We start from the raw sequence: 18,160 nt of genomic DNA, 5'->3' as shown, positions 1-18,160 counted from the left end.
GTGTTTCAGGTTCTGGGTTCTGAGTCGGCCCGTTTGCCGTCTGACTTCTCCGTTTTTGTTTTAGTTTGCTGTTAAGTAATGAACATTTTAGACTGAATTTTTTTTTTCTCTGACTGAATAAAGATTTTGTAACTGCTTTTTATTCATTTTTTTTTCTTCATTGTTTCAATAATTAACCCGGTTGGTTCATTAGGGCTTAATATTATTAGCAGAAAAAAACCAGCAGCTCAGATTTCTGCGCCGCCTCCTGATTTCCCTTGGGAGCGTCCGTCTGGAAAACCAGATAAAGGAAATGTGAGCGTTGGATGGTTGGGATGTAAACCTGTGGTTCTGTGGTTCCTGGGTTCATCTGGCTTCCTGTCCTTCAGCTTTGACCTTCAGCAGCAGCTCTGATCCCTCAGGATGATGAAGCTCTGCTGTGTTAAAGTCTATCCATGTGTCACACATTCTTTCCTCTCATCTACCAAAGCTATTTCCTTTCCTTCTGTTTCATCCAGGAGGCCAAATTTTCTTATGTTTTATAATCAAAACCTGCCGGAATTACCTGAAATTATTAGAAACAGCTCAGTAATGTGTCAATAAAACAAACAATTAATGAATTAGATGTTTTATTGAAATGCATTCATCATACATAGATATTCTTAAAGGTTTTCTCTCTGAGCTAAATCTAAATCAAGTGAACCTTAAACAGCGTCACTTTTCTCTGAGGTGCATTTAAGTAGAGCAGCAGAATTTCCCAGGTTGGGAGAAATAACTTCAGCTGACTTTTTCATCCTGGCGTGAGAAGAGATACATGGCGATGCTCATGGCAGCGATCTGAGGAGTAGGAGTGGAAAGAAGATGTTGAACCGAAAACTTAAAAAAAAAAAAAAAAAAAAACTAGATCTTCAAAGAATTCATGTAAAGATTCAGCCTTTTATTCTGGTTTCAACCAGAACAAAAAAACAATCTGCAAAACGGAAGAAAGTTTAAAAACTCTCATTCATCATCTTAAAGGAAATTTTGAATGTAGAAATTATTTTTGTTTTTATTTCTTCAATGTGTTTCCTTAGAACTACTAAAAAATTATTTTTCGTCTTTTCACTGCAGGGCCCTCTAAAGACTCTGACATTAGTCGCCCGCTCTCGTGCACCTGGTTGTTGTGTTGAGTCTCAGCCACCATTGAAGCATTAGTGAGAGAACAGCAGCGACTTTCTGAAGATGGATCATAACAGCCCAGCCACACCTGCTGCTCAAACCCCATAACAGACTCAATGCAAGTGTAAAGAGAATGAACTTGTCTATAGGGATGAAAATTGCCAAACTGGAGTCAGATCAGTTACAGAATAAGATAAAATTCAACTTAATTTTATAGCATCATCTCAGGGCTCTTTATAGAGACAATGCTATTGACATGAGGGCAAAGGTGAAGCTTTTAACAAATGAATGGAGCTTAAATCTGCTTTGGTCATGAAAAGCCACCCTCAGCTGGATCTCTTTCTGCTAAAACGCTAAGATGCTGTGGCTTAAATCTTAGATTTTGACAAAAATTAGAAAAGCTGAATGCTCCTCTTCTCCCTTGCATGTGCACAACACTGGTGTCATTTCATCTTGTAGCCAGAGGGGGAGAACATCTGCAAAAACTCTTGGAAGTTGTGTTTCTTTAACAGACATGTTTATTGCACAGATCTTCCAAGACAGTTTTCTTTTCTCATGGTTCCTTCAATGATAAACTGTTAGAACCTAATCGGCGCTGATTTCTTAAAAAGGAATCGCAGAGCGGAGTCCATCTATCAGGGACCCACACTGTGGTGGATCTTTACCCTCAGAGCTACAGAGCAGATTTCTGGGTTTATCCCACATTTGCTCTGTAGATGTAGAGAAAGCTCAGCAGTCCGTCCCTTGGGGTGTTCTGTAGGAGGTGAAGCAGAAGATCTATCAAAGACTCTTTGCTCAATGAAGCAAGAACCTTGTCTTTTATCTAGAAGTTGAGGCCATCAGGAAATGAGGTCACAGAAATGTTCTCCCTGCAGCCTTCTGGGAAGAGGCTTCGCAGTATTGGCTGCAGGACCAGCAGGTCTGCAACAGCTTTGTCCCCGCTGCCATCAGACTGTTGAACTGTTGAAACTAATCACGACTCTGCATCACACTTGTAAATAATATATTTAATAATCCCTTTGAATAGAATTCAACTACTGCATTTTGCAGCATAATTTATTTGCCCTGCATTGAAACTTTGCATACTAATGCCTTCTGCACCATGACTTTAAACCAGTTTTCCCTTTCTCCTACACTGTTTGCATTTTGATCACTGCTGCACTTTATAAATGGTAATGTTCATTTCACTGTTGTAAGCTAGTCATTCACTGTTGAAAAGCTGTGAAATTCAGGCTTCTCCTGCCGCTTGTCTCCATGTTTGGGAAACTAAAGACCTTTGTTGAATTTGGCAGACAATGTTTGATTGACTTCTTCGAACAGACCTTCATTGCTTCTTGTAGGAAGCTTTCAGGTCAGAGAGACTCGAAGTATACAGGATCGTTCTGGGACAGTATGGAGTCTCCTTTTCAGCCGGAGACCATCAGATATCCTTAAGGAGAGGCAGGGTGAACAGATGGACTGGATCTCCATGTATACAGCCGTTTCATGGACAGAAATCAGCCTGTTGTTCTGAGCCCTTACATGCTTCAGAAAACATCTCAGCAAGAGCAGCTAAGCCAAAGAATGAAGCTCCTAATTTCCTGCTGTCCCTACATTCCACTCATCATTATGAGGTCATAATCTAAAGGAGTTTCATCCTCCAATCACCTTCCTCTGTGGGCTTTGCTGTGCTTTGGTGTCAGCTGAGGTAAGTCACCTGAGCAGGTGTCTCCCTTTGAAGTCCTTCCACACATACTTAGAGTCCATTGATTGATAGACTTTAAACACAGCTTTAGACCTCTGTAGATCCTGGGCAGGAAATTCTAAACGGTCCCAGAAGACTAAAGATTTGGGTCCTTGCCATTTGGAACCAACTGAGGGCGCTTCAGTTCAGGACCTTTAATTTTTAGGCCTTTCCATTAGAGACACTTATAAGGAGGTTCTATGTTCTGCTGTACCTTCTCCACCTCCTTTCAACACGTCTCAAGCAGCTCTCAAAGATCTAAAATATTATTTAAAGACTCATCTCTTTTCTTTGGCTTTTAATTGTGTTTTATTTTAAGTTAATAGGTCAATATAATCATTCTAATTTGTTTAAAATGTGTCTGGTTGGCTAGGTTGCTTGTAAAGCTCTTTGGTATATTGTTATTAATTCTCTATATAAATGCTGCTGACCTCAAACAGACAAAGTGACCTTAGTTTAAGAAAGTTCTGGCAGAAATGCCAGTTCTCGTTTTTACCTCTAACAGTCCGAGTCCAGCTGCGATGCCTCCCACAATTTTGCTTTCTTCTCTCAGGGTTTCCACGATGTGATCAAAGCAGCCCTGAAAGAAGAAGCTGACATGAATCTGCTTTAAAAGAAAAAAAACCTGGGCCATAAAACTCTGATTGACTTGACATCAAATACTTGCTTTTGATAAAAGCAAAAAGTATATTCATGTTTAAATTAATCAACCTACTGTAATGGTGAAAACAATCTAATGTATGATTATCAGAGCGGTGTGAGTCTACCTGCACAGGTAGGCGTGCCGCCTCAGTTGGGCTGCAGGGGTCGCTGTTGATGCAGCAGGTGGCAGGAAGCACGTTTCCGCTCTGCTCCTCAAACTCTGAGCCCATAAAGTCAGTGAAGTTTGAATAACCACAGCATTTCAACTGGATGGAAACAAGTAAAAAGAACCAACACTAATCAGCCCTGCTCATCATCCGCTGCGTAGACAAGAGTGGAACACCCTGGACAGGTCGCAAGTCAGTCGCAGGGCAACACAGAGACACACAAAGACATATAACCATGCACACACACAATCACACCTGAGGACAATTTTAGAGATGCTACTTTAGTCATGTTTTCTGGACTGTGGGAGGAAGCTGGAGTACCCAGAGAGAACCCATGCATGCCAGGGGACAACATTCAAACATTTCCATGCAGCCCTCCTTTGCATCTGTGTTGAGCCTTTTTTCTTAAATCCACTTCATACCATGAAAGACCGTGACTGGACAGATTAAGCAGTGGGCTTCTAGACTGACAAGTCAAAAGTTACCAAAGTCTGAACAAAATTAAAAACTATCTCCAAAGAGTTCAGTTCAGTTTAGTTTAGTTTAGTTTACCGTATTTTCACGACTATAAGGCGCACTTAAAAGTCTTTTTTCCCCCCTCAAAATGTGCTGTGCGCCCTTTGGTGCGGTGCGCCCTATGTGTGTTGTAACTGCGACTTTTGAGACCACCTCATTGAGGAGATGATGAAAGAGTGGCTGAATGTAAGGAGACCAGGTGTTTTTTTTCCACTCATCACCATCGCTGTTAATATGTAACTCCATGCGTGCCCATCTCACAGCTGATGTGAAAAACATGGGGAAATAAATTAACGCTGTGCTCGCTGTTCAACCGCTCGACATTGGTGTGAACCGGACCCAGCAGGTGCAAAGTCAATGTAAAGTGAATGCAAAGTCAATGGTTGACGCGCGTATAGGTGCAGCAAAAGGTCCCGTAGCGCGTTTTGAGCAGCAGGCGCAGCGCTTCGGGAGCGTTTAAGCATCTGACGCACCGCCAACGCGCTGCTGCTGCTCGAGATCTGAGCTGACAGCGAGACAGACACAGCGCTCTGATGACATATTAAGGCAAATGAAAAGGGCTGGATGGATGAGGAGATGATGAAAGCGTGGCTGAGGCAGGTGTATGTGAGGAGACCAGGTGGTTTTTTCCACGCATCCCCATCGCTGCGTGCCCATCTCACAGCCAATGTGAAAAAAAGGTGAATCAAATGAACGCTGTGCTCGCCGTTATCCCGGGGGGTCTGACAAAGGAACTTCCACCGCTCGACATCGGTGTGAAGCGGCCGTTCAAAGTAAGGCTGCGAGCGGCGTGGGAGCGATGGATGACAGACGGAGACCACAGTTTCAGGATAAGTGGAAGGCTGCGCTGGGCAAGTTACGCCACCGTTAGCAGATGGATTGTAGATGCTTGGACTAACGTGTCTGCTGGCTCTGTTGTTCAAGCTTTCGCAAAAGCCGGCATTATTTCTGAGGAGCCGCGCTGCACGGAAAGTGACTGACAGCCAAGAAGGGGAAATTGGCATGTCTGATTTAGCGCAGCTGTTTAATTCAGAAACAGAGGATGATGACTTTGATGGGTTTAAATAATACTTTGTAATAAATACATGAATAAAGCACAATCATACTCAGTTTTGCTCCTGCTCTATTTTTCTACCTGAAAACTTAATTCAACAGCAGCCTCTGGGCCGGGTCTCCTCCTCTTCACCGCGGCGGCTGGCAGGTGTTTTTCATCTAAATAATCTAAATCTTGCAGCTATATTTGCTGTGATCAGTGGGAATAAAGTAGTTTTATTATGTTTTTAAGTGAGAAAGTCCACCTGAAAACTTAATAATTGCAGTCAGTTCATCCAGATTATCTATTTCTGTCGGAGGCGCTCAGACCCCCACATACCAGCGGTGCACCGACAGTAGAAATCCCTTCATCAGCAACCTCTAGGCTGGGCAGCCTCTGGGTTCACGCGGTGGCTGGCAGGTGTTTTTCCTCTAAATAATTTAAACTGCAGGCACCAGGATACCGGTAATAAAAGCGAACATATTCCGTCGGCAGGTTTCAGGATTTTAAGTTAATAGGAGTGATCACAGCGCTGTGTCATCTGAGATGTGTCTGTCTCATGGCCAGCTGCCAGGTTTGATTAATACTTTGTAATAAATACATGAATAAAGCACAATCATACTCAGTTTTGCCCCCGCTGTATTTTTAAATACGCAGTAGAGCTATTTAAAGGTAGTAGAGGACAGGTACCTGTATATAAAAAACGCGCCCTATAGTCCGGTGCGCCTTATGTGTGTGTTAAATACAGAAATGGGACACATAACTGAGACTGCGCCTTTTAGTACGGTGCGCCTTATGGTTGTGAAAATACGGTAGTTTAGTTTAGCTTAGTTTAGTTCAGAGAGAGTATCACTGGGTTCAGCTTCCACAAACCTCTGTCATGGTGGCGTTCCAGATCTCAGTGACCACCGGATCAATGCCGTAATCGTTCTGTAAGGCAGGAATGGCCCACTCATGGAAGATTTCTTTAGCCTAGAAAACACAAACACGCAGATTTTAAGTTTGAGTCCAATGCAAACACGAAAAATTTAGTTTGCTCGATCTAGAGTCCTCCTAAGTTTAATGAAACGGATGAAAACAAACAGCCTTGGTGGTTCTCTGACATCTTTTTAACTGGTGACTGAGTTAGATATCTACCCCAAGAGAACAGACCAGATAATAAGATAAGACCTGTGAATGAACCCTGAACTAATCCTTTTTACTTATTCTTAACACAGATCATTGATCTTTGGTTGGAGAATATCTACATAAAAAGGCCACCTCCACGAAGCAGCTACCTGAGGCGCCGGTTCTGTAAACAAACATTCACCTCTGAACATTAAGAGGGTTTGGTAATGATGATGATGACTCAAAGTTAAGACTGGGCAGCTAAACTGCAATAACTGCCCTTTGGCCTGTAGAGGTCTCTGAGTTCAGCCATCAACAGTGTTATGATACAGCAGTCATGAAATGAGCAACATTCAGAGGGAGAGGAGGATTCCATTTCAATGCAAGGGTTGGGAGAAATAAACTGTTTCATAATAAATTAACACCTATAGTTCTAAAGGCATCATTTTATCATATATTTCCCTGTAGTAGACTATGAAAGGTTTAAAAAGCAGGAAATAGGACATTCAACACAGTTTTGAGTGGCCGTCTGGTTTTCGACTTTGATCTCCAGCAGTGGTTACTCCAGGATCAGTGCAAAGCTCCGTCTTCTGCTCAGGTGTTTGCGCTCATTCTAGATCCATCATAAACCTTCAGACAAAACCTGGTAACTTTAGCATTTCCTGGGTTTCTCAGATACTTCAAGAACATATGTCCACTAATGCATGTAATGACGTACCTCTCCACTGAACATCCTGTCATACGGCCTTATTTAGCCAATTCCTCCTCAGGGAATCGCAGACTGATAAGTGCTGATTTGATCAGCTATGCGCGTGTGTCACCCTTCTTCAGTTCCAGTCTGTAGCCCATATATCAGACAGAAATGAATGCTCACATGTTTTATTTTCTCTGCTCAGACTACATGAATTCATCCTGTTTTTGCCTTGTTAAATGTCTTCATTATAAATCTTTTTTTCCATGCAGAAGCCAAGTGTGGAGCTGGAGGAGTGTTGGAAATGTGACCAGATTGCAGTGATCATGCATAACGGCACACGCTGTTGAATCTGGCCCAGGACATACCGAAGCCTCCCCCAGGCCCAGATATAAACCACATAGATTAAATTTACTCAGCTGTACCATCCTGTTCTCCAGTAAGTCAATCCACAGCAGCTGGGACTGTAGGGTGCTTAGGTTGCTGCCTAATGATGATGTCCTCCCACTCCTGATGCCCTCCAGTCCTTGTCACTTACATCCCCATCATACATCTCCAAATCGGACCATTTATGGTTGACAGCCTCTGTCACTTTTTACTTGTCTATATCCTCCAGCTCTGATTAGAAACAAAGTTAAAAAATTCTTCCTGTATCTTTTTTTTTTTGCCATTAGATAAGAACATTGTATGTATAAATATCTTTTTGTAGGGAGTAATAAACAAAAAAATCACTGTGGAGCTTAAAGTGTCAGAACTGCCTGAAACTCTGCAGGATGAAGCTGATTTAAGGATATCTGTGGGAGTCGCCCATTCATCACAGATTAAATAAATCTTCTGCCGCACAAAGCATCTGGGAAATAAACGGGAAAAATGGAAATAAATCAAATCCAGGAGAGACGTTTTCCTCCTTTTTTTACGGCGCTAAACTGAGGGACATTTCCATATATATTGATGCTTGTGAGGCTTCGCTCAGGACATTTTCATGTTTATCCAAAGCTGACCACGTTCAGAGTCGCTCCATTTCTTCTCTCTCCCTTCTCCGTTTCTCCTGATTTGATTAATAATCCCACTGTGTTGAGTCCCAGAGACATGGAGGACTACAGTACGTGTATTTGGATTGGATTTGCATGTTAGAGGGTGCAGAAGGAGACTCCCCAGGGGATCATGGGATATGTGCCACAATTAAGAAGTGTCCCCCAAGAGGCTGAGAGCTCCTGAGTTCAGAGTGGATTATTAGCAGACAGCTAATTCATCACTGTCATTCTCCTCTACGCAGCTCCCTTCCTGGTGAACATGTGCACACGAACGCACAAACTGGCACGGCTGCACATGTGAACACGCGCACCAAGTCGGAGCGTGTCCAGAACAAAGGCTGCAGTCATCTTCCTCCTTTATTAATTATGGATGCTTCACAGCGGGGTGTCCAGCATCAGTCCTGAAGGTCTGAGGTCCTGCAGGTTGGAGATGGTTTCTTGCTCCAACGCAGCGGGTCTAATGGCCTAATCACTTCCTCAGCAGGCGGGCCGGTTCTGCACAGTCCTGCTTCTAGTGTTCATTTGTTTCATATGTGTCCAGTCAGGGAAACACCTTAAACATGAAGGACATCATGAAGGACGGCCTTCAAACAGCAACGCCTCACTGAGCTGCTTCTTGATGTTAGAGGAAGAATCCAGTCATTAATGAACCGAAAACATCATTCTGAGTTTTTCTTTTGCAGCAAATTATGAAAGTTCATTTTCGGATCATAAAAAACATGTTTACAACCGGTTAGATTCATAGCCTAATATTCATCTCTAACAAGCTTTTAGACCAAGTTTATCTCTGAACTGAAGACTAGCCCTTTATTTTTATGACCAATTTAAACATATGTGATGGGAAAAATGATGCATTTACCTGAGATCATATGTCACATCAAACCAAAACGCATTTCAGTTGCGGGGCAAAAATCTACAGTTTATACGGTAAACTGCCAAATGTACAGTATGTGCAGGTTTACTAGTGGTTCCTAGACTTTCTAAAAATAGAATGGGAGGCAGATTTTTTAGTTATCAGGCTCCTCTCCTGTAAAACCAACTACCAGTTTTAGTCCGTGAGCCAGACACCCTGTCTAGTTTTAAGGTGGGTTTAAACTTTCCTTTTTGATAAAGCTTATAGTTAGAGTGGCTCAGGTTATCTTGAGCTATTTCTATAGTTATGCTTCTATAGGCTTAGACTTCTGGAGGACATAGGGACCCCCATTTTATCATTGTGCTTCATTCTATCTCTATTCTCGCACTATGCAGAATCTGTGAATTATGCTCTCTCTGCTTTTTCTCATAGTAGCTTGGCCTCGTTTGTTCCTGTTTGGCTGTGACACCATCCTGGAGAAAAATATCAGCTGTGCTGCTGCCATCAACACCTTTGATTATAGATGTTGGAGATCGGCCTGTTTTCCATTGTAGTCCTGTTTCTCTGACTGTGACTGGCTGGATGCGCTCTCTTCAGCCTCTCATATGGGAGTTGGCTCAGAGCTCGTCTGCCTGGCTGTCTGTTTCCTGGATGGGGCCGCCTTTTAAAGCTGTTTTTTGTATCTCTGCTTCTGTCTCAATGAACCCCAGTCGGCCTCAGCAGATGGCCGCTCACACTGACCCTGGTTCTGCTTGAGGTTTCTTCCTGTTAAAAGGGAGTTTTTCCTCTCCACTGTCGCTACAAGCATGCTGAGTGTATGGGATTGCCTTCAAGTCAATGAGTCGATGTATTCAACTGGTTTTCCTTAGATAGAAAACTTTGAATCAACTTGACTGGATGATCTGGTGAACTATAAAGTGCCTTGAGATGACATGTGTTGTGAATTGGCGTTATATAGATAAACTGAATCGAAATGGAGGGACAGCGGCGTCGGAAGCGGGAGTTTTCCCTGTGACCAGAGGGTTGTCGGTTCTAACTCCAACATTCAGTGTCCACATCACCTTTCTGATGGGGTCAGAGGGCCTGGTGGTGCCTGTGTGTAGCAGCCTGGCTTCTGGCAGTAAGCCCAAGGGCAGCCATGGCTACAGTGTAGCTCACCGCCATCAGTGTCAGAGTTAATGTGTGAATGCAGTTTTTTGTTCAAGTCTCCTGACTTGGAAAAGTGCTACGTAAAAACAGACCACCATCATTTATTTCTAACCGGCATCTTGTGAGCAACTGAATTCTGCCTCCATCACTGTCAGTAAATATATATTAGTATAGATATTATCTTATTTCTTTAAGTCATCCTTCTAAGTCAAATGTAAATTTTTTCTCTAAAGCTCCACAACTGAGCTAACTGGCTGTTTGTCCAGGTTCATTATCTTAAAGAACAGAATTACCTTTATTGTTGGCACTAAAGTGTCAATCTGACTTTTTTATGTTACAAAGTTTATTCTTCTCTGCTCCCATCAAAACAATTCCAACAATTACATTTCGTTTATATTTATTGATCCCAGTTTCTGAAACTAACAGGATGTACAGGCCAGTTTGTTGGTTTGGTTAAAAAGGTTCACTGGATGACAAAAACTAAAAGCACTTCAGAAAAACATCCAGATAATGATGAGAGGATTAGATATCTTATTTCTTATCTCTTAGTTGCACTAAAAGGCTTTCTGGAATGTGATTGAATGAGATTGTTGGTATTCCGTATAATTTTTACTTGGTTTATTGCTATGTTGACCAGATGCAAACTTAATCGCCCCTTTTTTAGGATGTATAAGGTTGTTTGAATTAAAATGAATTTCAAGTCAATGTGAGACGTAACCCTCCAGATATTACAGCAATACAGAAGTGAGGTTGGTGCAAAATATTGGCACAGAGCAGTTTCTATGGTTTGGGAATCTGATCGGAATTAAGCTCCTTTAGTAAATGAACCCAGAAGGATGATTAAGTCGGTTCAGCTTCATTAAAATTTCTTCAGAGACGTTCCTTTTTAGGAACAAAGAGACTTTCTGCAGCCAGTCAGCAGGATAATAAACTAAGGAGCAAAGCGATTATAAAGCGTTCATCGTGTTTAACTGATTTAAATGGGTTATTAGGCTCTTAAAGGTTAGAGGAGCAGAACCAGATTTGATCTTGTGGCTCTTTTGACCTTTTTTTATGACCCGTGCAGCAATTAAAGGAGCGGGAGAAGGGAAGGTTACTGGTTTAACTGGAACTTGAGCGAGCATTGCGATGGCAGTTTTGTTTGTTGGATTAAATGAATTTTTGTCTCTGTGCAACTCACCAGTCTCCATATCTAATACCTCCAAAACTCTATGGAGTGAATTTTGTTCCACTGTTGTTGCAAGCAAAAAACACATTTTGCAAATGGAAACATTTGCAAATGGTAACAAGGCAAATGGAAAAATCAGAAATGAAACTTTTGACAAAGATTTAACATCAAAGTTACTCTAAAACCTTTTTTTCTTTTCAAGAAAGATTTTAGCATCACTGATGTTTTCTCAGATTTGATCTTTTATTTTTTTTTTATTTTTTTTTCTGTTTTACTATTTTATTCTTTCACATTTCTCTTTTCCAGATTGACTTGTATGCATTTGAAATTCCCTTCACTTCAAGCCCAATACAATGTTGTCGCTAACATCCAGCTGACCAATGGAAAAGTGTCTTTGCTCCTCGCTCCAGAGGAAAGTCTGCCCCCCCATCTGGAAAACATAATCTGAAAAGAATACAATTCTTACACCTCAATCTGAACAAGAGAAATTAGAGAAAATAATATTTGTACATTTAAAAGGTTAAATGTACAAAAAATGTTAATTTGAAAAAAAATTAAAGCAAAAAAATCAGAGAAAACAGCTAAATTTGTCTCAAAAACTTTTTTTTTGTTATTTAGAAGTTTAATAAATTTCATCTCTGGGTTCCTTTTTTTCAAAATGTCCATTTTCAAAACTTTTCCTTTGTTTTTGGCAACAATGGAACCAAATTCCCTCCATGTCACCAGTTTCTAACAGGATGCAGAAGTTGTAGGAATGAAAGGCTGAGGTTTGGGTCAATAAATTCCTATACAAAATCCTGAAATTATAGGATCTGGACCCTGATGTTATCAGAACCAGAACCGTCTCCTGGAATATTCCCCTTGACCTCCTCTTCCATTTTAAAACCTTCTAATTATTAAATGCGGCTTTGAAGGGAAGCAGGGCTGGTTGTGAGGGAGATGGGGACGGATATGTAAATGAACTGTTTTGCATATAAAATGCTCCGGCTCCAGAATTCCAGGGTAATAAATTGCTCGGAGTCGGAGATGGCGCCAGCGTCCCCGGGGCGATCCCATGGTCATTAAGTATCTGGATGTAGCGAGGCCGACAAGAAGTCAGTAATTCACTGAGAGACAGAATTTACACCAAGATAAAATCCAAACTGAGAGAAATGAAGAGGGAGGAGAGGAGTTTAGAGATAAGGGAAGACGGAGAGAGGAAGAGGAGGAGTGAAGCTTACAAATGAAGAGTAGACCAGAACCATGACTGCAGATGCCACCTCAGTCAGGAAAACGACCATGATGATGGAGAAGAACTGCAGGGGGAAAAAACACAGGGCGTTAGGAGAGGCGAACATGTGGGTTTTTATCTGCCTGGTTCTGTTGAAGTTCTCCTGATGTAGCTGCAGCATCCAGGTGGACATGATGGGACTCTGTAGGGGGGAACGCGCTGCTCGTTAAACCTGCTGCAGCGAGCTACGAGGCAGTTAGCCTCATCATTAACAAGCAGGATAATGTGAGCTTTGCTGTTCAGGGCGGCTGATGATCCGGGTCGGACCGTAAATCCAAATACGGTTTCTTAATTTGTGCAGCTGAGGTCAAACATTAATTTGTTTCATTTAGAAGGTTTCCATTTGGTCTCAGCAAAACTTTTCAGCCAGGCTGGACTTTGACTAGACCACTGCATGTTGATTCTCTGCTTTTTCAAATGTTCTGTTGTGGTTCTGCCGCTGCTTAGGATCATTGTCCTGTTGGTGACCCGGTTTGAAACAAATGCTTCTGGGACAACCCAATGCAATCCACCTCCCCCCATGTCAGCGTGAGTTAAAATGGCTGAAATTCTGTTTGGTTTCTCCAAACGTGGCCTCGTTGGTCTCACTGTCCATAAAACAAGTCTTCAGAGGTTTTATTGTTAATCTAGATTCAGCTTTAGAGACTTAACTCCTGCTGACATCTTGTTTTTAGAGAGGATTCTTCTTTAGGACTTCCTAACAGGCAGACTGGTCCATGTTCATGACCTTTGCCCTTTGACCTGCTAACCTTTAGGCTGAGCTCTTGAGTTTTAGGTTGTTTCCAAGGTCTTCCAAATCTACTCACCGTCAGAAGGAGAAACTTGCTTTCCTTATGAGCCCCACAGCTTCCCAGAAGTCCCAGCACCACTAGCGCGGTCCCCATGGCGATGCAGAAAAGGCCCACATTAATGAACGTCAGGTAGTCTTTGGAGAAAGGCCACAGGAGATGCAGGAAATGATTCCCATCCACAGTCACCCATATTCCCAGTGCCAGAAGAGTCAGGCCAATCAGCTGCAAGAGAAATACAGATTTTGGTCCGATGTTGAAAACCGTTAACGAGACCAGGAATGGATCTTAAAGTGTTAAATATTGGACATATACACTCACCGGCCACTTTATTAGGTACACCTGTCCAACTGCCCGTTACCACTTAATTTCTAAGCAGCCAATCACATGGCGGCAACTCAGTGCATTTAGGCATGTAGACATGGTCAAGACAATCTCCTGCAGTTAAAACCGAGCATCAGTATGGGGAAGAAAGGTGATTTGAGTGACTTTGAACGTGGCATGATTGTTGGTGCCAGAAGGGCTGGTCTGAGTATTTCAGAAACTGCTGATCTACTGGGATTTTAACGCACAACCATCTCTAGGGTTTACAGAGAATGGTCCGAAAAAGAAAAAACGTCCAGTGAGCGGCAGTTCTGTGGGCGGAAATGCCTTGTTGATGCCAGAGGTCAGAGGAGAATGGCCAGACTGGTTCGAGCTGATAGAAGGGCAACAGTGACTCAAATAACCACCCGTTACAACCAAGGTGAGCAGAAGAGCATCTCTGAACGCACAGTACATCGAAATTTGAGGCAGATGGGCTACAGCAGCAGAAGACCACACCGGGTGCCACTCCTTTCAGCTAAGAACAGGAAACTGAGGCTACAATTTGCACAAGCTCATTGAAATTGGACAATAGAAGATTGGAAAAACGTTGCCTGGTCTGATGAGTCTCGATTTCTGCTGCGACATTCGGATGGTAGGGTCAGAATTTTGGCGTCTACAACATGAAAGCATGGATCCATCCTGCCTTGTGTCAACGGTTCAGGCTGGTGGTGGTGGTGTCATGGTGTGGGGAATATTTTCTTGGCACTCTTTGGGCACCTTGGTACCAATTGAGCATCGTTGCAACACCACAGCCTACCTGAGTATTGTTGCTGACCATGTCCATCCCTTTATGACCACAATGTACCCAACTTCTGATGGCTACTTTCAGCAGGATAATGCGCCATGTCATAAAGCTGGAATCATCTCATACTGGTTTCTTGAACATGACAATGAGTTCACAGTACTCAAATGGCCTCCACAGTCACCAGATCTCAATCCAATAGAGCATCTTTGGGATGTGGTGGAACGGGAGATTCGCATCATGGATGTGCAGCCGACAAATCTGCGGCAACTGTGTGATGCCATCATGTCAATATGGACCAAACTCCCTGAGGAATGCTTCCAGCACCTTGTTGAATCTATGCCACCAAGAATTGAGGCATTTCTGAAGGCAAAAGGGGGTCCAACCCGTTACTAGCATGGGGTACCTAATAAAGTGGCCGGTGAGTGTATATCACTAGATATTAAACAAACAAAACAAACTCAAACTATATAAAGAGAGAAACAACTCCACATTAATCAGCAGTTATTCCCAAATTTTGTATCCTGTGTTAAGTTTTTCCTTTATTTATGTAAATAGGCTCCTGTTTGATTATGAAATTAATAAAATGAATGGATTATATAAATGATGAATGCATAAAACATTTTTTTCAAACAAATTAATAAAAATGCAAAAATGATTCTTTGTTACAGATTCGACATGGAAATACTAAGATTAATAACCTGTCTAATAGTTATATGTATAATTTAGTGCTTATGTCTGTTATATAGTTCTATAGTCCATAACAGCAGCAATATTCCCCGATTCCTATTTAACTTACTAGTCCATACTGCTCCAAAGGTCCATTAGGTGAGCAAATAAACACGTTTATGTATATATAAACATACACACGTCTACGCCCATCTTCGTTTACACAATTATTACACCTACGTCAGAATATCTGAGTCATTAACTTTATCAACATCTGAAACCAAAATGTTTGAATTGCTTTTATCTTAAAAACAAAGCTGCCTCGTTTTAAAGCTTTAAACATAATTATAGATTATTTGGGGCCATTAAACTCAAAGCTTTTGGTAATAAGATGAATAAAATTTTCATTTCACTGCAAATATGAGACTCAAATATTTAAAGAAAGTCTAAAACTCTCTCAGTCACATCATCTCTGGAGTCTAACATTTCCTGCTGTGACTTCTACAGCCGATCAACCAAATTCATCAGCGGGAGATGTTCAGGCCAAGGAATAGAGAGGGAAATATTCCTCATGCTGGGAGCTTTATCAGAGTCCAGCTGGTTCGGACTCTGCAGGAAAACTCAGCTCCCTGCTGCCAGGAATGTTTCCCAAACACTGAAGATGATCCACATTAGGTGGCAGATATTCAGACACTGGAGCCTTTTGAAGTTAATGAGATGAAAATGATCCAGTTGGGAAGAAAATGGAGCAGAACAAGAATCACTGCTGTCTCTGTGCACTGAGATGTTGGCGCAACCTCTATGTTCACGTTGAATGGTGTCAAGGCAGAAAGGTAAAACATGAGCAGAATTGTACTCACAAAGACAAGCAGGAGGAGGAGAACCGTCAGCAGTTTGGTGAATGTGAAGCAGCTCATTTTATTCTGTCAAAATAAACTGTTTGTTTTACTCAAATAGCAAAAAGGACCCAATGAATGACAAAGATCTGATTCTGGAAGAAAAAAATTTACCTTTTAACAGATGATAAACCCAGAGAATGCTGAGGGCTTCAGGGCTGCAAAAGGAAGAAACTTCCCACTCAGCTGATGAGTGGAAACAGAATCTGCAGGGATGATGTCCAGGTAGATAAAGAGGCAGGGTGTGGCCCCTGGTCATCCAGGTGCGGTTACAGCTCTGCCCTCTGCAGGTCTCCTTATAAATCAGACAGTTACTATTTAATGCAGCACTGGATGAGACATACAGGCTTAAATCTAATTCATTAAGACCTGGACGGATTCAGTTTATCACAATTATTTATGGTAACCTTAAGATTGTTCTAAATCTACAATTAACAATAATTCAGCTGTGACTAATTAAAGGTGATTAAGACACCAAACTGACCAGTTTCTCGCTAAATGGTCAGACCAAGCTATTTAACTCTATAATTCATCTAGTATTTTTATATTCAGCATGCCATGTCTCGGCACCATTTTGGGGTCTTTTTCTCTGCTTGGAAGCAATGGCTGCTCAACATGTGAGAAAAACTGCAGAAATTATGTTAATATCTCTGATGAAGGATCAAGTTTTATTATTATTAAGTAAAGATTTAGGATAAGTAGTAAAAAAAAAAAGATCTGATTCATTTACATGTTTATATTATCAGTTTTCATTCATGTTTCCTGGTTTCAAGATAAAGATTAAACCTCTTTCCAATAAAACCATATTTACTTTGATACAAATCCAGTTAAATTTTCCCAAAAACAGATAATTAGTTGTTGCATTTTTTTTTGAAGAAAAATGTTATCCTAGTTTTGACATTCTTAATATGTCAAGCACTTGTATAAAGGTGTAGATGAACCACTGTTCAGTTAAATTAAGGCATTTCAACTTTTTTTTTTTTTTTTTTTTGGATTATGTAAGATAAACAATTTCATTTTCGCTCAGTATGCCAGAATACGGTCCAGTAAAAGAAATTATTCCTAAAAAAAAATTTTGAATTTAAAGGATATATTCAAAATATTTAATACAAATAACATCAATGCTGTGTTAATGTAATTCTATAGGAAAATCTATTAAACCTTAAACAGGATTTCTCTAATTAATTAGCTGATCAAATGAAGTTTGAGATAAAATATGGTAAAATGTTGCAGATTTCATCTACTTCATCTTTAGATTCATTGCTTTCTCCAGCAGAAACATAATCATTAAAGCACAGCACCATGCAGTTCGAACAGAGAAGAAATGAAGAGAAAAATCTCTCATCATACCTGCAACAGGTCTGAGCTGCTCTTTGTTTCCTCCTTTGTTCCTCACAGAGCTGCAGTGTCCTATACTGACCGCTAGAGGGAGGTGGTGAATTTCATCTGCTCTGAGTGCAGCTGATCTGTTTCTCTTTGTTTGGTGTAAAACATGTTTTTATGAACAACACTGTAGAGAACAGGGCCACGGTCACAAAGCACAGAAAGCCTCTTTGTTTCAGATATATTTCTCTGATGCAGACTCTGCTGCTGATGTTGCTTCAAAGTTTTTTTAGAAGGAATACTTCAATTGCTTTGGTGTTGTGTGATTTATTTTTATAATTAAGTATCAAATAGGATTTTTATATGAAGAACATTGATGATTAGGGTAATTAGATTATTAAAAAGTAGATGTTAAGTTTGAAAAGTCTCTTAAAATGTCTCACTATTGTTACCCAATTTTTAAGTTAATGATTGTTATAATTTCTAATTACAGCCCTTCCTTCAGAACCAGGGAACCATTTGAATCTAGCATCTTGTAGAACCTCCTGCTGCAACAGTCACTTCATTAGGGGATAAAATGCTCCTCACACTCATTAGGATTTCTCGTTGGCGAGATTCCAAAAAGGCATTTAACCACATTGACTTTGACTAGGCCATTGTCACAGCTCAATCATTTTCTCATGAGCTTTTTGTTTGTAGATAATCTTTTCTGTTATTGCCCATTCTGGACCAAGCTTCAGCTGTTGGCTTCTTTTTGGTGCTCTGGATGATGTGTCTGCAGAGTAAATCCTTATAACCTTGATAGTCACTAACTGGCGCTAAAGCTGACCTCCAGCTGCTGCACAAATGAACAAATCAAAGTGTTGAAGCTGCTGTGTGCTGTTGC

At 41.2% G+C, this 18,160-nt stretch overlaps 1 protein-coding gene across 1 annotated transcript; it reads right to left on the bottom strand.

Moving 5' to 3' along the window:
* Positions 1 to 589: 589 nt before the first annotated feature.
* On the bottom strand, positions 590 to 17,372 carry LOC119790532 (tetraspanin-1). Its single transcript, XM_038296074.1, has 9 exons — positions 17,302 to 17,372; positions 16,066 to 16,246; positions 15,916 to 15,978; positions 13,297 to 13,503; positions 12,441 to 12,515; positions 6,092 to 6,190; positions 3,628 to 3,768; positions 3,357 to 3,440; positions 590 to 816 (listed from the first exon to the last, which is right to left on the bottom strand). The coding sequence occupies exons 3-9, from the start codon at positions 15,970 to 15,972 to the stop codon at positions 757 to 759; spliced, it is 723 nt and encodes a 240-aa protein (XP_038152002.1). The 5' UTR covers positions 15,973 to 15,978; positions 16,066 to 16,246; positions 17,302 to 17,372; the 3' UTR covers positions 590 to 756.
* Between the last annotated feature and the right edge of the window lie 788 nt (positions 17,373 to 18,160).

This window comes from Cyprinodon tularosa, unplaced genomic scaffold, assembly GCF_016077235.1.
Source record: "Cyprinodon tularosa strain WSP-4 unplaced genomic scaffold, ASM1607723v1 ctg367, whole genome shotgun sequence".
In the NCBI taxonomy this organism is placed as follows: Eukaryota; Metazoa; Chordata; class Actinopteri; order Cyprinodontiformes; family Cyprinodontidae; genus Cyprinodon; species Cyprinodon tularosa.
This window is presented reverse-complemented; position numbering and strand designations above follow the sequence as displayed.

Bases quoted from the DNA above. Each gene is read 5' to 3' on its own strand.
- LOC119790532 (XM_038296074.1), bottom strand. From the start codon at position 15,972: ATGAGCTGCTTCACATTCACCAAACTGCTGACGGTTCTCCTCCTCCTG. The intron at 13,504-15,915 runs GTGAGTACAATT...TTTCTCTTGCAG, and splicing joins TCCTCCTCCTGCTTGTCTTT to CTGATTGGCCTGACTCTTCT. The intron at 3,441-3,627 runs GTAGACTCACAC...TTCTTCTTTCAG, and splicing joins CGGCACGCCTACCTGTGCAG to GGCTGCTTTGATCACATCGT.